Source organism: Neofelis nebulosa, chromosome X, assembly GCF_028018385.1.
Source record: "Neofelis nebulosa isolate mNeoNeb1 chromosome X, mNeoNeb1.pri, whole genome shotgun sequence".
NCBI classification, from domain to species: domain Eukaryota; kingdom Metazoa; phylum Chordata; class Mammalia; order Carnivora; family Felidae; genus Neofelis; species Neofelis nebulosa.
Window position 1 is genome coordinate 89118206 of NC_080800.1, and position 20325 is coordinate 89138530.

The 20325-nt window shown below is 43.9% G+C and overlaps 1 protein-coding gene across 1 annotated transcript; it reads right to left on the minus strand.

The window, feature by feature from the left end:
* Positions 1 to 1473: 1473 nt before the first annotated feature.
* IRS4 (insulin receptor substrate 4) lies at positions 1474 to 19821 on the minus strand. Its single transcript, XM_058713270.1, has 2 exons — positions 16056 to 19821; positions 1474 to 4055 (listed from the first exon to the last, which is right to left on the minus strand). The coding sequence occupies exons 1-2, from the start codon at positions 19798 to 19800 to the stop codon at positions 4051 to 4053; spliced, it is 3750 nt and encodes a 1249-aa protein (XP_058569253.1). The 5' UTR covers positions 19801 to 19821; the 3' UTR covers positions 1474 to 4050.
* Between the last annotated feature and the right edge of the window lie 504 nt (positions 19822 to 20325).

Consider the following 20325-nt stretch of genomic DNA (forward strand, 5'->3'; position numbering starts at 1 on the left):
TGAGGACTAGGGCTAGAGTTCATATATAATCTATGATGTTGAATGAATATATATATGTATACCCCTTGATTATTAGTTTCAAATGATGAAGGCAGTCTAATTATACCTTCCCATTGTGATGTTCTTTATACACAACTCAGGTACATCAGTAAGGTCAAGTTGCACAATGAACTCAATTGTCTGCAAATATACAATATAGCTTGTGGATTATACACATAATGTGAGAACTGACTCCCTACCCTGTTCCCCATCTGACTCCACAGATCCGTCCCCACTGCCCATTGATCCTTGGTCAAGCATTGGTCCCAAAGTCTTACTTTCACTGCCCTTCTGTGTGACAAGGGTGATTTGGTAGAGAAAAGAATCAGGGAGGCGATTATTTTTCTAGTGTTCCTTTAAATCTTTGGTTTCTGATAAGGCTGACAATATGATTTACTAATATATTCTTGATATTCAACCCATCCATCCTTCTATCTGCCGTCAATGCAAAAATGTTTTCTGTCTGTTCATTGGTGTTTTTTTTAATATATTCATAGTTGCCTTCCCAGTGGTTAAAAATAAGTACATTTGACCCTTGAACAACATAGGTTTGAATTGTGCACGTCTGCTTATACATGGATTCTTTTTAAATGTAAATACACTACAGTACCATAATGTATTTTCTCTTCTTCACAATTAAAAAAAAACTTTTTAATGTTTATTTTTTGAGAGAGAGACAGAGCGTGAGTGACGGAGGGGCAGAGAGAGACAGAGACAGAATCTGAAGCAGGCTCAAGGCTCTGAACTGTCAGCACAGGCCCCACATGGGGCTTGAACTCAAAATCGGTGAGATCATGACCTGAGCCGAAGTCAGATGCTTAACTGACTGACCCACCCAGGTGCCCCTCTTCTTTATTATTTTCTTAATATTTTCTTTTCTCTAGCTTTCTTTATTGTAAGAATACAGTATATAATACATATACAAAATGTGTACTAGTGGACTGTTTATGTTATCAGCAAGGCTTTCAGTCAATAGTAGGCTATTAATCATTCAGCTTTCGGGAAGTCAAAGTCAGATGTGAATTTTAGACTGTGCAGGGGTCGGTGCCCCTAAGCCCTGTGTTGTTCAAGGGTCAACTGTAAATGAAAAGGGAGTCAATTAAAAGGCAAGAGTAAGTGGCAAAGGAAGGAGACAAATGAAGACTGTAAATGATTACCTTAACCTCAGTGAGTAGTCAATTCAATATATATTTCACACATCACAGTTGACATGAAAACTCAGGTGTTCTCCACATTTGGAGAATCAAGAGTTCGTGTGCTGACACCGCTGAAAAGCCTCACGTTTCTAAGCATAGTAACTTCTATCCAAACCCTAAATTATCCCAACAGCTTTTTCTGAAAAAATGCAGTCAGCGCTTCCATGGAGCAGAAAAACCTATTTATAACAGAGTAGAGACAAGACTATTAAGAAAAATGAGTCTCCGTACACGCAACTTCCATGAACACATTTATTGCGAGTAGCTCTATGGAAAGGCAAGTCAGATATGTATATATATATATAAACACTATACAAAGTTGCAAGATTGTCTCCCAAAATGGCAAATGAGATGTTTACAAAGAAAGGAGAGTATAAGAGTATTTACAGAGGAAGACAAAGCCAGAGCAACTGAAAGCAGATCTGTGAAGCAGAAATAGCAAATGTGTTAGTTGTTACTGACCAAATGAGTACGTCTGATACCAAATTAAATGCAGAGGTCACACACACACACACCACACACACACACACATACAGAAGACACACACACATACAGAAGACACACACACACACACACAGACACACACACAAATCGTTCCATCATTGGTTTTTCTTAACAGCAGCATAAACTGGTAGCTGGAAGGTAAGTGATATGTTGGTACGCATATTCTACAAGGATCCTCCCAGCACAATACTGAATAAATTAGTTGTGTCTGTAAACTAAGAAGTAGTGTCAAGAAGATTGCATATTTGTTATGCTGTACCTGTGACTATTTGTACCTGTTACTATTTGGATGTACTGTTGTGTATGAGGTCTCCTGTTCATTTATTCAGCAAAGTGTTAACATCCGTGCTGTACCCTGTCTGCTGGCAGCCCCAGAACCTAATATCCAAATAAAGCAATATAGCCTTTTCCCCCTCAAAGCATTTTTTCTTTCCACGATTCTGAACGATTGTGACTGGAAACTTACTTGAAAATAAAGTGGTGACAGAAGGCGTGAAGAAAGGCTGCCTGAAGAGTGCACTGTTACCAGGATGAACAAAAGCCACACTGCACTATTTGATTAGGTGGGGAAAAGAGAAGAGTCTGAAGGAACTGAAGGAGGGGTTGGGACTGTGGTCACATCCTCACCTCAGCACCATTCACAAGGGAAAAACAGAGCCCCCCCATCCCTCTGGTTGGTAGGCAAGGAAAAAACACAAGTCAACTCGGTTCTTCAGCAAAGTTAGTATAGCAACATGTACTGGAAGCCTGCTTGAAAATAGAAGTACACGCTCAAAGACATCAAAACCGAGCGGCAAAAAACTTGAGGTGAATATTACACTACTTCAAAGTTGCACATTAACTGCGAAGCAATTTTTTTTTAACAGAGTTACGCACAACAGGTACATCTACAATCACATGTACACAGGTACACGAAGGTGTGCGTATACATGTGCACACACACACTAGCACTCACACAGTTAGACACTCACACGCATCTGTGATATGATGAGGTTTGCCAGTGATGGCACAAGTCACGGCTGGTGTGCCACCACGTAACAAAGCTCTAAGCAAGCTTCAAGACCTTTGTACCTATCCTCTGTGATCACCACCTGTTAGTGTCATGTTCTCAAAGGTCCAGGTTCCTAAAATCTTAATTCAGTTTCCATCAGAGGCAAGCAAAAACAGGAGGAGGAAGCTTGCTCTGATTTTTTAAAATTTGATACATCTTACCTAGGTTCGTCATCCAAAGGAAAACGAGACCTTGTAAGAGGTTCCTTTTGGCTTGAGTTTTAGTTCGAATACTGATTGATACATACACACTAGTTTCTTAAATATGGGAAACTGATATCTTTATAGGAGCCCTGGGCATAGGAGGGAGAGTGTGTGTCCAGGAGAGAGCCAGAAAGAAAGGAACAGTGGGAAGGGGGGTGGTGAAGGGGGCAGGAGAGGCCTAGAGAGGCAGAGAGGGGCTTTATGAGGAGGCTCTACGTAACTTTGCTTCTTCAAGGGGAAAGATGTAGGTTTCAAAATTTTTTAAAAGCAGTTTTGGAAACTCTCAATTGATTTGTGAGCAGAACATCACAGTGCTGTATGAACAAATAATGTTTCTCAGTTCTGCCTTTAAAAATGTTGGAAATGTTCATTCAAGACAGAAGTTTAGTTGACGTTGAATGTGAACAGAATGCTGCAGTTTTGTTACTGAGCAAAAACTGACATGATCTGTCCTTTGGTCCTGCCTTTAAAATATTGGAAATGTCTCATCAGGATTATCAGTTCAGTTAATGTGTAACTCCTTGATCAAGAAATGATTTATGTATGTAATACTCAGAAGAAAAAGATTCCAGATCATACCTACCTTCTCATTAACGTAACTTTTTTTTTCTGCTGTTGTTTGAAGGATTTTCAACTTCAAAACTAAATCTAAGTATTATACATCGGTAAAATTGGTGTTGGCCACATTTACACATCTGTAAATAACATTTTTTTTAAAGAGGGAAAGGAAAGAGTTACAAGAGAGGCTTGCTTTTATAGTACTTGTTTCTTTTCAAAGAGATAGATTAGGGGTGGGGAGGGAAACCAGAAGACAAAAACAAAGTACAGTGTGAATTTCTTAATTGAAAATTACTTGATCCATAAGGCAGCAGTACGAATGACTTGTATTAGGATCATTCACCTGCCTGTATCCACTTGTCGGCTTTTATAGAAATTCAAGCTGCTTTCTATTCAGAAGCCTCTGAATTCTCTTTCTTTTAGGGAGATCTGGAGTAGACAAAGATGAAACTCCATAAGCATCACTTTTCTTCTAGAATGTGTTTTTGTGGCAATGTAATCACTCTAGAAAAACAAGATGACAAAACAGTTACTTTCAAAATTAAAACATGAAGTGCTTTCACCCCCACCCTGTTCTAAAGTAAACCAAAATCGAACTAGTAGTTTTTGTGAGCCACGCTGAGGAGACTGCCTTGGCATAGGCATGGCAAACTATTGCCGCCTGTGACAAACACTAGTGCAAGCCTGGCAAAAATGCAAGGGCAGTTCTTCCTTTTGCCCCCAGGCTGTCCCTCTGACATTTCTGGTGGAAGGCAACTTTGTATTTGTGTGCGCTGTTCTACCTATTCCCAGTGGGGCTGTCAAGTGAGCCAGGTATTGGGCAAAGAGAAATTTTTTCTTCTCCTACATGCTTGATTATGCCCTCAACAGATGACGTGGCACAAGTCAATGGATTTAAGCACAGGGGTGCCTGGGTGGCTCAGTTGGTTAAGCGTCTGACTTCGGCTCAGGTCATGATCTCACGGTTCATGAGTTTGAGCCTGGCATTGGGCTCTGTGCTGTCAGCCCAGAGCCTGCTTTGTTCCCCCCTCTCTGCCCCTCCACTGCTTGCGTTCTCTCTGTCTCTCTCAAAATAAATACATGAACTTAAAAAAAAAAACACTGGAAAAAAAAAAGGATTTAAGTACAGCCATCGTGACAGTCTCCAGACTTGGTCACTGACATTTTTCCTAAAGAGCAAAATGATACCTGTAAAAGAGATTTGGCTACAATCCTCATCTGTCTAATAAAAAGAAGCTCTGGTATTATTGTCTTGGACTTTTGCTTCTTGAGAGGATGGGTGACCAGGAGTGGGACAAGAGGAAGGAGGTCTGGTACATTGAAGAACATACTGGACTGGAGGGGGATGGATGGGGATAAATGGTTAGGAAATTGATTATGGCATGCTAGTGTTCCTTTAAGATCAGGTCATTGCAGGGGCGCCTGGGTGGCGCAGTCGGTTAAGCGTCCGACTTCAGCCAGGTCACGATCTCGCGGTCCGTGAGTTCGAGCCCCGCGTCAGGCTCTGGGCTGATGGCTCGGAGCCTGGAGCCTGTTTCCGATTCTGTGTCTCCCTCTCTCTCTGCCCCTCCCCCGTTCACGCTCTGTCTCTCTCTGTCCCAAAAATAAATAAAAAACGTTGAAAAAAAAATTAAAAAAAAAAAAAAGATCAGGTCATTGCAAAGTACCACACATTCTGTTTCATTATAACCAATCTAAAGGAATACATGGTAAGCATCCCTCAAAGGAGGTTTCAAAGTATAACATCTTTTTTCTAATTTAATTTTTTAAATAATTTTTTTATCATTTATTCATTTTTGAGAGACAGAGAGAGACAGAACATGAGTGGGAAAGGGGCAGAGGGAGGGAGACACAGAATCTGAAGCAGGCTCCAGGCTCTGAGCTGTCAGCACAGAGCCCAACGCGGGGCTCGAACTCACGGACCGCGAGATCGTGACCTGAGCCGAAGTCGGCCGCTTAACCGACTGAGCCACCCAGGCGCCCCAAGTGATTGAATTTAAATGGGAGGCAACACAGTTTTGGCAATGGTGAAAAATGTAGACTTTGTTCTAACTGCAGTGAGGGTTGTAGGATGGCAATGATAAAGAATGTATACTTTGTTCTAAGTGCAGTGAAGTTTGTAGGAAGCAGCAGGGTTTCATGGTCTGATTTACATTCACAGACCTCGAGATCATGACCTGAGCCAAAGTCAGAGGCTCAACGGACTGAGCCACCCAGGCTCCCGTCAAAGTATAACATCTTGTATTAAACCAGCAGTCAGTACACATTATAACTACTTGTTCTTTCCGCAGAGATTTTAAAAATGTAACCAACTTGCAGGTGGATGAAGCATCAAAGGTCTCCATGCCCCACGTCCACCCATTTGTGGCTATTAGTCCTAACTCATTATATAGGGCTGTTCCTCCACATTAAAAGGTTTATTTAAAAAAAAAATACACCCCCAGTTAGTAAAGACATTAAGTTTTTGTGTCAGCGGTGCGCTTAGGAAATTTTAAGTTCTATGGATCTATCAGGTTTACACCAAGGATGGAAGGTGTCTGTGAGAGTTATCCGTGCGAGTGCATACGAGCAGCTCAATTATCTGCTGCAAAATGAGCATCATTGAATTTTACACCAACCATCAGCTAGATATTTTTAACAGAAATGTAAGGTTAGAAAGACATCTCACCTAATTTACGTTGCTGCTTTGTTCTTTTTTTTTTTTAAATTGAAGTTAATTAACATATAGTATAGTATTGGTTTCAGGAGAAGAATTTAGTGATTAATCACTTACATATATATCCAGTGCTCATCCTGACAAGTGCCCTCCTTAATGCCCCTCCCCCATGTAGCCCATCCCTTCCACCTCCTATATTATGCTAAGGAAATAAGTCAGTCAGAGAAAAGACAAGTATCATGTGATTTCACTCATATGTGAAATTTAAGAAACAAAATAGATGAACATATGGGAAGGGAAGGAAAAATAAGATAAAAACCGAGAGGGAGGTAAACCATAAGACACTCTTAAATACAGAGAAGAAACTAAGGATTGCTGCTTTGTTTTAATATGAAAACCAAACATGTTCGTATATAGCACACTGCATGTACTTTAAAAATGATTTCTTACTAGCCTAAGTAATACACCACATTCCACATCTTTTCTAAAAACATACAAATTAAGCCTCATATGACTACTGCCTCAACATTATACTACATCTGAAATTAGGAGCATTTGTTACTATTTGAGCTGCTTTACTTTCTTCTTCACTTGTGTTTAAATGAGACTCTACTAAAAATTGGATTCTTATTTCTTTTTTTTAAATGCTTATTTATTTTTGAGAGAGAGACAGAGTGCGAGCAGGGGACGGGCAGAGAGAGAGGGAGACACAGAATCCAAAGCAGACTCCAGGCTCTGAGCTGTCAGCACAAGCCTGATGCAGGACTTGAATTCACAAGCTGTGAGATCATGACCTGAGCTGAAGTCGGATGCTTAAATGAGCCATACAGGTGCCCCTTGGATCCATATTTCAATTGCTTCCCTATAACAATTATACCTGCATGAAATGAATGCTTGATAACCTACTAAACCCTAGAATATAATGGTGGGATTCCAAGTTTACATTACAAAATATATTTGTCAACTCAATGCTAGGAGAAATGAATACTACCATCCCAAACAAGATAATCCAAAAATCATTTAATATACTTTTGAAATGCATTGTGAGAATTCGAACCACATATTTACCTTTATAATCCTGTTTTACTTAGGCCAATATTAAAATGAGTTTACATTTCCTGAGCACATTCCAAAGGACAGGAGAAGGAAGTAACTCAGAAGCTTGCTAGGTGGCAAAGGAAAGCAATTCAGGATTAAAACTCCACAACAACGCTCTGCTCTGCACTCTGCTCTGTGCAATGAGTATCAAAGGGCTGATAATCACATCTTAGTTCTGTGTCTTGTTTATTTATTTTTTGTCCCTTGTTCATTTTGATGTCATTCCACCACCAGAAGCGTAAATGGTGATTTTTAAAAATGTGGCAAGTTTTTGACATGTTATTGCCACTCGATACTGACAGGTTATAAATGACTGCGTTATTGGATATTCTTACTTTCTAATTAATCAAAGATCTTTTGAGTGATGAGTTAATTCCACCCATTTAAGTGGGAGGTATACTCTTCAAGTTCTTTTTTCTCTAAAAAACTCATTGGACTCTGATGGATCAAAACATTTTCCTACTCCTCCCGCCCCCCCCCAAAAGTATTATTTTCTTCTCAAAACAAATGAAGTAAACTTTTCTGTTTCAATTTGTATAATGCTATAAGCCTGAACATTAATCTTTAATATACTAATAAAGCACGCATGACTTCAATATCCCTGGAAATTTGTACGGCGAGCCAAGAAAGCAGTTCCTCCAGGGCATTCCAGACCTCTTTATACCAATCATAAACATGCCTCTATTGCAGTTTGAAGTCCAAAGCAGCAATAGTTCCCTTGCCCAGCGAAAGCCAAAGCTATAACAAGATATCCAGTTATTCTCTCTTTCTCTTTCCATTCGTCCCAATCTCAATGCCTTAGTTATCTTTCAACTCCAATTTTCCTATAACTCAAAAAAAAAAGTTTTTCAAGTTCTTCTGAAAATTCCTCATTCCACTTATTAGTCAGTACACTACCCCTGCAATCAACTGGTGATCAGACTGGAGCAACAAAGACAAGTGTTGAAGCCAAACAGATACAAGGAAACAAAGAGAAATAGAAACATATACCACAACGATGAATGCACAGTAACACAATTATATTATTTAGCTTAGTGGTGCCTCTGGCTTATATATAGCTCTTTTTTTTTTTTCAATAAGAACAGACCACCACACCTCACTGTACCCTGTGAACATAACAGGAGGGTGATTCTCTAGGAACTGGTAAAAATCTAAGTGCTGTCCCTCAAGGGTGAAAACTAGCTATAATTTCTGCTAGTCTTTACAACACCTATCGTACCCCACTATTGTCTCCTTCCTAGATCAGAAGAGCAAACACTTCTCCCCATGGTGGCAATGGTCTGGGTACAGAAGTGTCGAAAGAATCCCTAAGGGAAATTGATGACAGTTGTAAACCTCCATGTCCTCAAAGGTCAGCTCAATTGTTGCACACCTGCCCTTCGCCAGCGGGCCCCAGACGACTTATGTATGTTCATTCCAGCCTTGATTATCTGGATACAAAATATTCAGGGATCAGCTACAGGATTCTTACCCCAGGTTAGCTTTTCCCTACTTCCCAACACACACTTGGGCCACTTCGCTCTGCTGCCTAGTTACTGCAGACTTAAAGAATCCAAGTTACTAGAATTCTAATACAGGCAGTCTCTGATTTACAAAAGAGACATATTTCAAGGCTCATTGTCTAGTTGAAACTCTGAATAAATTATCCCCAGAGAAGCAATGTTGTAAATAAATGGTGGGTAGGTTCGGAGGTCCATCTACATGAGCCTATATTAATCTATGCAGTTCTTAACCTAATAGAGGAACTGCTTGGACTCTACCCAACCGTCACTTAAAATTACAACCTCATTTCTATCAGAAGATGTACTTGAGGCTTTGATTTAAGACTCCAGGGTGGTAGCTCTTTTAACCAAGGCAATGGGAAGAGTGTCCCCTCTAAACTCAAATGGCTGGAATAACTGGGGGTGGTGTGGCAGTAGAAAGGAAACTATGGTAAGAGCTTCAGCCACAATACGGTGTCCTTCATGGGGTGGGAGCGGGTGGGCTCTGGGGGTGAGGACTGTGTTGGTATGCCTCTGAAGCTGTAGGTACAACTGATGAAAAAGCAGGAGTGAAAAGTCACATTTATTGGTCAGACTTTCAAGGATACCATTGGTGCACATGGGAATAACTTTCTTTTTTTTCATTTTTTTAATGTTTATTTATTTTTGAGAGACAGAGAGAGAGACAGAGTGCTAGCAGGGGCGGGGCAGAGAGAGAGGGAGACAGAGAATCCAAAGCAGACTCCAGGCTCTGAGCTGTCAGCACAGAGCCCAACACGGGGCTCGAACTCGTGAACCGCAAGATCATGATCTGAGCCGAAGCTGGACGCTCAACTGCCTGAGCCACCCAGGCGCACTGGGAATAACTTCCGAGATGAATGTAGAGATAGACTTCATTGATACTCTAAGGTTCAAGTCTACAAGTAGAAAATGAGTAACTGTAGAAAGGCAAATTATATAAATTGTGAAAACTAGCTAAAATGATTACAGTTTATGGGGAATCGGATATTCAGTAAACCAAGAAGGTCTGGCTAGCATTAGATGTACTGTGGCCAATCCAACCATGAAAATAGCTTTAAACACTGGCAAAGCCACCTCTGTGGCAACAAGTGATAGGACAGCGGGCAGTGCAGCCTTGGGCCTGCAGAGGAAGGAGCCCTTTGAGAAGGGCTCCTTCCTGCAAGCTAAGCCCAAACTACTGTGAAACAGGAACAAGCAACACCTGGGGAATGAGTCCTCCCGGAGCTCCCGAAGGACTCCCAGAGTACTCCTCATCTTTTCAGCCAGAGAGATACCAGGAAAGGACATGGTTTCCTAAACTTAGGGACACAAATTTGGCAAAAGGCACATGAGGCTAAGACTCTCATAACACAACCAATGCACCCCTAAACCATGTGAAAGGGGTGTCAGGAAGCGAGGGGGAAAAATAGTAACTTTTTCATTTCACTAAAAAACATATAAGTACATGTTTTCCATTAATTCCACAAGGAATTAAGCTCTCAAGCAGAAATTACAAAGTACCTTCTAAAAGAACACAAATCTATAATAGAATGTACATCTACGTTTGAAAAAATCTTGAAAAATTCCTGTTTCTCAAGTGTTCAGCATACCTTCCCAAAAGAAGATGGAAATGTAAGACCTATAGCTGCACAACCAGTAATCAAGGCAGAATGGCTAGAGGACACATCTTAAGTTCAGAGAGCCAAGCACATTATCTTGGCAATTTTATCAACAGCTTTTAAATTAGCAAGCTGGTAGGTGTGGTGAAAATGGAATGTGTTGTCATGTATTCATTTTATTGTTATAAAAAGGTACCCTTTTTCATCTCTCAGTCCTCAGTCAGGACTAAGTGATATTTTCCAGTGAATGATCCTAACCATCTAAGAGCCTGGCCACACCTCTTAGACAAAACATACTGCAGGCTTTAATTAAGCATTTCACAAAAGCTATTTTCCAATACTGCCAATAAAATGTCTGGGATATTTTTATATAGTCTTAAAGCATTTAAAAAAAAAGGTGCTAAAGAAAATGAATTTCATTTTAAACAAGGATTTTTATGTCCCAAGGAGAGGATTTGATTTAAGACTTCTAAAATCTACTTGCCTGACTGCCAAAACAAAGTTCGTTTTTTAAACAAATGAAGAGCATCTATTTCTACCACCCCTTTTCTTCCACCTGTCTCGCTTTTTCCTATTTTCTCACTGTGACAGTTGAGATTCGAATATCAGATTTGATACACACGGAAAAATGAAATTAAAAGGGCTTTTTGCTGTAACTGGCAAATGCCGATGGATTATTGGGAAAACCAAAGATGTTTAACCTCTGGTAAGGAAATGACCATTAATGGAAGTTTACTGAATGCACTCTCATCTCGCTTGCATTCCTTTCAGTGTGTCCGTGGCATCCAACTAGATACACCATTTGTGTGGAGGAGGCAAAGATTAGCAAACGCCTCCCCAAACCAGATTTAAAGATGCAATTCCAGTACAGGTCAAAGTCTTTTATTCTCAGAGCCATGACAAACAGTTCAACGTAATGAAAATTACCCAAGCTCTGGCAGATGGTTCACAGCTGTAACACTCTAAATGAATTACTTCCCCCCAAATTCCTACTATCAAATTCAAGAAAACTTGTATTTTTTTTCAATCCTTGCCTATATAATGATCTGGGGTTTTTTTTTCTCATTTTTCTTGATATTTAATCTTTCAAATTGGTCCAAGGAAGGAAAACATGTTCACAAGGTTGTAAGTTACATTATTAATCCAGAAATACAGTTTCTCCGATGTCTTTTTTATTCTATAACCAGTCTAGTGTATCTATATAATGATCTTTCATCAATAAGAAAAGAACAGATTGGGCATATGATGAAAGGGACTTGAAATCAGATGCATGGGTTTGGTTTTCAGCTCTGTCACTTACCTCTTTGACCATGAGAAAATTCTTAACAGCAGCTTCAGTTCCAGTACCTACTGTCCCCCAGTAAAATAATGAATGTGAATGAGTTTTGCAAATTATAAGGCCGTATGCAACTGTTAAACATTCCCTCAGCCAGCAAGTTGACAGTTTAACAACAGCCCTTTTTAACTCACATGCAGTATTTATTTCTCCTTTATACTGGTCACTCTTATCTAATCCAATGTGAAGATTTTTGTGTCATTCTAAGGAACCCCAAGTTTGATCCCCAAACAGCTGCCTGCCAATGACTCTGAAGTATCTTAGTTCAGGTTTGGTGATCTGGGAGAGGAAAGGGAAGCAAGAGGTCTTGTTTGTATTTTTAGGCACATGTGATATTCTGTGGTGCTCAATTAAAGTCCTAGTCCTTGTTTAAAGATGTTTTGCTAGTGGCCGAAATTTTTACCCTGGGAGCATCACTGTTAGAATGAATGTAAATGTGTAATGACTGCCAACAACTTTAGTGAACTTTAATTGAATGAGGTCCTCTTTAATTGTTATAGGTCAAATACCTCTACTCCAAACAACTGTCCAATTTTTTTTTTCAGGGGATGGGGGTAGATGTTGTCTAAAATAAGTGACCTGCCAATGGTGAGTGAAAATCTCCGCTATCCTGAAGATTTTATTCTAGTAATTTATAATAAATAACTCCAATACAACAAAAGGAATTTGCTTTCAGCACCTATAGTTTAGAGCAAGAGGATTTGGCAGTAGTACACTGAAAAGAAGCTTACCCTTCCTTCATGCTAATAACAGTGTATAACATTTCAAAAGGTAGTTACTACAGACTTTTTCTTTCTTTTTGCTTTCTAATAACAAGTGCTATCATAACATTACTAATTTGGCTGATCAATTCTATTGCCCCTTCTAGAGCTGTCCTTATTCCTCCTATCTCTGGAATGGAAAAATCTGAGTTTTTCACCTTAAGTCATTTCAAACTATGGATTCTACCTCAGATACAGGAGAAGAGACAAAAATGCATATATGAGTCAAGAGTCAGACTAAACCAAATAAGAAACTACATTCTCCTCCCAAATGCTAATGCTGATAGCCCATGTGTTTAAAATGTGAAGACTCTCTGCTCTTTAAAAATTATTTAATTTATAAAAAAAGTCAAACCCAGGTTATTTTTCTGCGTGTTTCTAATTGTCTTGAATGGATAGCTTTAACACACTTACTTATATGCAATGTAACTATGGGTAAATGAGATTATCTATTAATTTTGTGTTACATGAACAAAGGTGTCACACGGCTTTATAGTCTCACTTCATTTTGTTATAAACAGACCCAAATTGTAAGGATCCCAGCCCTGAACAACCATGTAAACCATTTTAAATGAAAGTAAAGACTAACTGAAAATTGGGATTTGAGGACAGAGAACTTTAATTTAGCTTTGTGCCTCTAAAGGTAATAATAACAGTGTAACAGCAATGACAACAATGATATTAGTTATCTAATAATTCATGTACAACACTTAGTATGTGCCAGGCACTGCTCTAAGCACTTGCCATAAATTAAAATTACCCTTTGAGATACATAAATCCTAATAAAGACTATGACTTTGTTCCTTTGTGAAAGAAGATTTTTTCTCTAACATGATGCATATATATGATACATATACACACATATATTTAATGTAGATACAACGGTAGAGAGAGATAAAAAATGGGTGAAAATTGGGGCACCTGGGTGGCTCAGTCGGTTAAGCGTCCGACTTCGGCTCAGGTCATGATCTCACGGTCCGTGAGTTCGAGCCCCGCGTCAAGCTCTGTGCTGACAGCTCAGAGCCTGGAGCCTGTTTCGGATTCTGTGTCTCCCTCTCTCTCTGACCCTCCCCCATTCATGCTCTCTCTCTCTCTCAAAAATAAATAAAACGTTAAAAAAAATTAAAAAAATGGGTGAAAATTATTCTATAGGTTTATAGTAAAAAAAAAAAAACCCTATCAGAATTATCCACAGTTCTTACCACTTCACAGACAACATTCTACCATATCAATTTACATTAAAATGGTAACAAAAGTTGTTTCCTGCAATACTTTCTCTCTATATGTCTTTCCTTTTCCCAGCAACTTATGTGCCTGATTCACTCTCAGGACCAATTTACTTTTGCAAGAATCTAAATCATCAGTTTAAACAGCTGAAACTTCACTTCAGTGTTAATCCAATCACAAAATAAAACTATATTTGTAAACTGCTTTAAAGTCCCCAATGCTTCCACATTCATTCTCTTTTTTTAACCTAAGCACCCTCCTCCCTGCAAGATGCAGCCTCCTCTCTGTAGTCACTCAATAAAGTCAGGAATGTCCTCAATGGACAACACATTTAGAGAATAGCAAATCTCCAAAACAGCTATAAAGTTATTTGAAGCTATTTATAAATCAATAACTTAACCTAAAATGATGACAATTGGATGTAGATAATCCTTGGGAAGTCAGGGTTTATTTCAGGAACAAGTTTTCACTAATTGTGACCTTTGTTTAAACAAAGAGTATTGAAAAGTATAGACAAACCTCTATGAAAAGTTGTCCAGCCAAAGAACCACAGGGAAACAGGCAGCTAGGCACACCTACATTAACAACACAAACGGTAACTTCAGCAGCGAGGTTAAAGCCATAGCTTGAGACCAATTTCCGGATATATTTTACAGAATAAAATAGACCTGTTCCTGAAAAGCTGGTTATGGATTAAATTCTTGGAAATAGAATTCTCTATTTTAAATGTATGGGTCTGGTAGTAGCGGGTGCCGTGTGTGTGTGTGTGTGTGTGTGTGTGTGTGTGTGTGTGTGTGTGTATTGGGAGGCGGGGGTCACAATTCAAAGGAGATCTGAACTGAATCCTCTGGGAAGCCAAAGCATCCTTTTGTCATTTCAATGATTGCTGTTTAATATGTCCATGCCACAAATGTGAGTTTTTGAATGGCAAGTTTTCCAAAGCAGGGGAAGAAAGGGGAGGGGTTACACCTGCACTAAACAGGGAGCTTGTTAGGTGACTGTTGTGATCAGTCCCCAACTTGTTCTGCCTGATCAAGCACAGTGGGCAGAGATCCAATAACAAAAGAATTCCACAAAGCAAGCAAAGCAAAAATCTTCACTAAACTGACTACTGGAATGGAAACTGCTGGGGTGCATCTCTTCCCTTCACTGGAAGAGAAGCACATTCTACTGAAGAGGGAAGGCACATGCTATGGAGACATCATCTTCCGAAATCATTTCTTGAGCGTGTGTCTAAACACGCTGATAACAACATTGCATAATGTACACATGAGATTACTCAAGGTCTGCTTCTCAAATGTGACAGCTCCTACTCTTCCTTATTTCTTCCTTTGGAAAAGTAACTCTGTAAAAAACTTCCACTGTTCCAGGGTAGACTGCCCCTGGGGTCAGGTCTTCCTCCAGCCTTATTATCTTGCTTTACTGGATTTCCCAGAAGACATACCAATTAGATGTTTTCCGTGCTTTTTAAACCTTTCAAACAATATTCATACCCATTATCAAGTTGTCACAAATCCCTCTTTTGGGGGAGTTATATGAAGAAAATGAGGCACAGCGAAGGTGGCTTGCCTGTCACTACGAGTGACAGGAAAGGAACACTCAAGGTTGTTGGCAATGTATCCTGTGTGAAAACAAAACAAATCAACACAAAAACACATTCCAGAGCTAAATACTGTCTTCTTTTAATCACCTGTTTCAGATTATTTCTGTTTTGTTCCCTCCAGACATTTATGCTAACAGTGGAGATTTAACCTTCTTGTTAAATCACAGCAAACTTGCTTAGTAACAATGACCGCTTTTAAAAAGTAACAATGACTGATTTTTTTTAAGTGACTTTCAAAGGAGGTCTCCCTCTCCCAAATGTCACAGTCGATCATCACTGCTGAATATTCTTTGCTCATATTAAACTTGTAATCAAATACGGGCATTTGTAGAAAAGTAGCTTTTACTTGTTGGTTTGAAAATGAGTTGATGGGATCCAATTTATGGTATCCTGTTTGCAAAAAATCATTGTTAGGGAAGGATTTTGAAAGCATCCTCATGCTATATATATCCTTAAGCTTTTAATTACTCCTAAAAGGATGGAACCCATGTTTAAATGACAATCGGTTCTTTTCCAAATAAAGAAATGTATGATTGGATTAAAACTTAAAAGTTTTTGCAAAGATCACAAGGCACTGAACGAATACTGAAAACTGCATTCTACTTCTCCTGCTAAGTAGGCACCAGTTAATGAAATATTAACTCCCTTTTTCCTAACACCAGAGACATCGATTCATTAGGCAATAACCATTAACGTGGGGAAATGAATTCTAAAGTTACCAACCTCTGTGGGGAGAGTCGAACTTCTTGTTGTCAGGTCTGGCAAAGTCCATTCTCACGTATGTGTCGTCGTCGTCGTCGGAATCCTCTCGCTCCCGGGGAATTGGCACCCGGCGGCGGGGTGGTGGCGGTGGGGGGGCGGCCGCTGCAGCCCCGTTCTCACCTCGGGCCAGGTCTGCATCTGGGTTTGGGGCCCTCGGGTTCGAGCCACGGGCAACGCCTGGGGCCCCCCTTACCGCTTCGACGGCAGCAGCGCTAGCAACAGGTTGGAACCGGCGGACTGAGGCGGAGTCAAGTCCAGCGGAGGCCTCCAAGCCTCTGGCGGCCGCCCCGATGCCCGGGGCCGCGGCGAGGGCGGAGGCGGCGGCCAAAGCCCGGCCCACGGCTAAGGCTGGCGCAGCTACGGGGGCTAAGGAGGCGGAGAGGTCTCTCTCAAGGCTGTCGGTGGGGAAAGCCGAGACAGCGGCTCTAGCGGAGGCAAAGAAACTTTGCGAACGGCTCTGCGGGCGTCTGTGCTCCAGCCCGTCTTCCTGCAGCAGCCTAGCCACAGGTGGTGGTTCAGAGCAGCGGCTGGGGGAAAGAGAAATGTCCATACAGCACTCAGAAAATGGGTCAACCACATAGATTCGACCTGTTTCAGCATCATAGCGAATGGCACTGTCAGCAAAAGGCACGGCTGGTGTCATTGCTGGATTGAAAATCACTTCGATGTAGTCACCCTCTTCTTCATTAGCATTGCCACCTGTAGCACTGGGAGGAAGAGGCACAAATGGCCACCTAGCACCTTCCAGAAAGAGGGGGTTGGCACCTGGAAAAGCTCTTAATAGATTCGAGAGGCTGTGTGCTGGGTTCGGAAATGGCACTCTGAACTCAACATTCACATAATTAGAAAAGGCTGACGGTCTGGGGCCAGCAATGATACTCCACGAACCTGGCAGTCCTTGAATAAAGGGGGCTGGCATATTAGTATCTCTCTTAGTGAAGTCAATGTTGACGTAGTCACCAGAACTGTCAGCTTCTCTCTGCTCACGTGTGGGTTTTTGTGATTTGGGCTTGATTTTATTTCCTTTTGTAATAAAAGAAAGGCGGTTAGGTCTCTTAGCCTTGTTCTTGGGGGGGCCGTTATCTCCAGGCTTTGAGAACGACCCCTCAACTGAAGGCTTTGAAACTGTGTCTTTGGGGCCCCTGTTAGATGAGGATTCTTTGTCTAGGCCCTTCCCCAGGAATTTTCCAGGTAACATTGGTACATACTCACTGTGGTCACTCTGTCCCAATGGGGAGCCCTGAAAGGGATTTGGCAGAGAAAAGTAAGAGCTCCAACTTTTAGAGGAAGAACCACCCTGAGGGTTTGGGGGGTTTTTTGGAATTGCGCCGGCTCCGGGAGCCATAAACATATAGTCACTGTCACTGTCATTGTCCCTTGCCTCGTCGTCCTTATCAGGATCAGGCTCTTTTGGAGAACTTGGGGCAGGTGGTGGGCTCACTCTGGGAAACATCATCATGTACCCTCTTGAATCTTCAAAAGGTGATCGAGAGTGGCGTTTTGAAGCAGAGAAGTTTTGAGGAGCCATCAGCATATAATCGCTGGAGCTTGCCAGAGGGGCAGCCACCCCTGGCCTCATTGGCACATATGGGTCATCTTCATCTTCATCAAAAGCTCTGGCTCTGTGGGGCCCCCGAGCTGCACCTTCTGGGGTATCTGCCTCTTTGACTTCTTTGGCTTCTTTGCGTTCTTTTGTGGCTCCTCTGTCGGTACAAAAGTAGAGTCGGAACCTTCCCCCAGACTTCCCTTTACCACCAGTTGCTCCAGGTGGAGGGGGTGGAGGTGGAGGTGGTGGCATTTGCTGCTGCTTGCTTTGAGTTAATTTGCCAAAGTAGGATCTTTTCTTCAGAGATTTTCCACGTTCATCACTGCCATCGGGGGTCTTCCCACCTCCTGGGCCTTTGCCCCCTCCAGAGTTCTTGCCACCACCTGAGCCATGACCATCTCCAGATCCCTGCCCACTGCCTGAGCCGTGTCCACCACCGGCTCCCTGGCCACTGCCTGAACCGTGCCCACCCGCAGTGCCCTGGCCATCTCCTGCACGCTGGTTTCCTCCTGCCCCCTGGCCCCCTGAGCCTTGGCCACCGCTTGAGCCCTGGCCACCACTTGAACCCTGGCCACCTCCGGAGCCCTGCCCTCCGCCCGAGCACTGACTTCCTCCTGAACTCTGGCTACTGGAGCCTTGGCCACTTGAGCCCTGGCCACCTCCGGAACCCCGGCCATTTCCTGAGCCCCAGTTGTTCATGGGCATGTAGTCACCTTCGTTTCCTTCCTGATCCTCTTTGCCCTGAGGACTGTCTTCTTCCCCAGAGTTGCCAGGGCGAGATGCTTCAGAGGACAGGCAAGATCCGTGGTTGGGGGCTTCTACAGGATGCGGGACACGCACCGGACTGGGTGTTAAGCGGCGAAAAAAGCTGGCTGGAACTGAAATCGCTCTCTTGGACCTGCGCGCTCTGGGCAGGTGCAGTCTTCCTCGCCTGGAGGGGAGCACGGGCTCGCTGGGTGTTAGGTAGCGCCTGGTGAGGAGCATCTCGTCTTCCCCGTCACCGATGGCCCTGAGGTGGCAAAACTGCTCAAAGCGGGACCTTCTCAGCCAGCCACCGGGCTCCAGCGGGAGCGTGTCCAGGTGCCTCCTAGCGGACAGCAGGGTTAACAGGTGGGCGCCGATGCTGATGCTGTAGCTGCGGCAGCGGGCTCTGTATTCGTCTGCACACAGGGCTCTCATCTTCTCCAGAAACAGCTCGTGCATGTTTTGGGCCACCACGCAGTCATCGACCTGCATCCAGAGTTCCCCCGGACCGATGACGGTGGACCTACCGACTTCCAAGAAGAAATACTGCTCTGAGTGCCCGCAGCGACGGATGCTCAGGAGCTGGACGACCACGCTGGCCACTTCGGTGTTCAACCTCACAAAGACAACCTCCTCGTCGGTAAGACAGAGCCGGAACACGCCGCTCAGCTCTTTTCTGTGCCCCAGCCCCCTGGGTTTGACTATTACCTGCCACACATCTTTATAGAAGGGTGGCTCCGCCGCCGCTGCAGCCGCCAGAGCGGTCGGCACTCCATCCGGCTGCGCGCCGGGCGTGCCGCAGCGGCGGCGCTTGCTCTCGAGGATGAGGCGGCTGAGCAGCAAGTACCAGCTCTCTTGCTCCGACTCGTTCTCGGCCACCATCGCGAAGTACTCGTCCTGGGTAAAGAGGGCGATGAGGTGTCGGTACCTTGCGTCGGCCCGCTGGCTCACCGAGAAGCACTGGTACAGGGTGATCACGCGCCGCGGTGGGATGAGCGCGGGGACCGTGGCGCCGGAGGCGGCCGCCGCCGCTGCAGCCGCCGCGGCGCGGACACTGTGCCGGAACTTCCTGGCATTTTCGTAGTATTCCAGCCGAGCTGGGGCGTCCGCGGTCTCGAGTTTGAGCACGAAGTAGCGCCTGTGCCCATGCTTCTGCTTCCGCAGGTAGCCGCGTTTGCAGACTTCGTCCCCGACGGGGAGGTCCTCCTCATCGGACTCGGAGTCTGACCGGGAGCCAGTGGCCGTGGAGAGCCACATGGCTCCCGGACAAGATGACCCGGTCCCAATGAGTGCGGTCGGGGTGTCCGAGGAAGGAAGCGGGGTGGTCGCCACCGGAGCTAGCGCTGCCGCTGTTGCCGCTGCTGCAGCTCTCAGCCTCCTTGTCGCCTGGTCGCGAGCGAAGGAGCAACTCGCCATGGTGATGCACGATGGTTTTAAGGTGAGCGCGGGGGAGGGGGACTCCGGGAAGAGAGGGTTGGGGGAAGAGGCCGTCTAGCCCGACCGCCCGCCCCAGCCCCCTCCCGCTTCGGCCCCGCCCCCGCCCACTCCACTCAAAGCGCGCGGCGGCGGGCAAACAACACGTGACCACCGCCTCACGCGGCGGCCGCTGCGGCTCCAGCTACCGGCGCAGCGGAGGGGTGCGAGCTGCGCCAGCAAAGGTGTACAGGGGAGGGGGCGCCGGGCCGAGAGGCGGGGCCACCTCCTCCCCGGCCTAGATGCTTGGTGAATCTCCGGGCCTGTGGGCCACGGGAGGACCGACGGGAGGAGGCGGGGCTCTCCGGCCACGCTGGTCCTAACTAGGAGTCCACGAAGACACGAGGGGGCGGGAGAAGGCGGGAGGGGCGGAGGAGAGAGCGGCCCGCGGCCGGGGCCGGGCGGGGACGCCACAGCCCGGGCTCGATTGGCTGGAGGGGGCGAGAGGGGGTGGCGGAGGCGGAGCAC

What these genes read in the sequence shown, in the direction of transcription:
- IRS4 (XM_058713270.1), bottom strand. Translation starts at nt 19,800, where the DNA reads ATGGCGAGTTGCTCCTTCGCTCGCGACCAGGCGACAAGGAGGCTGAGA.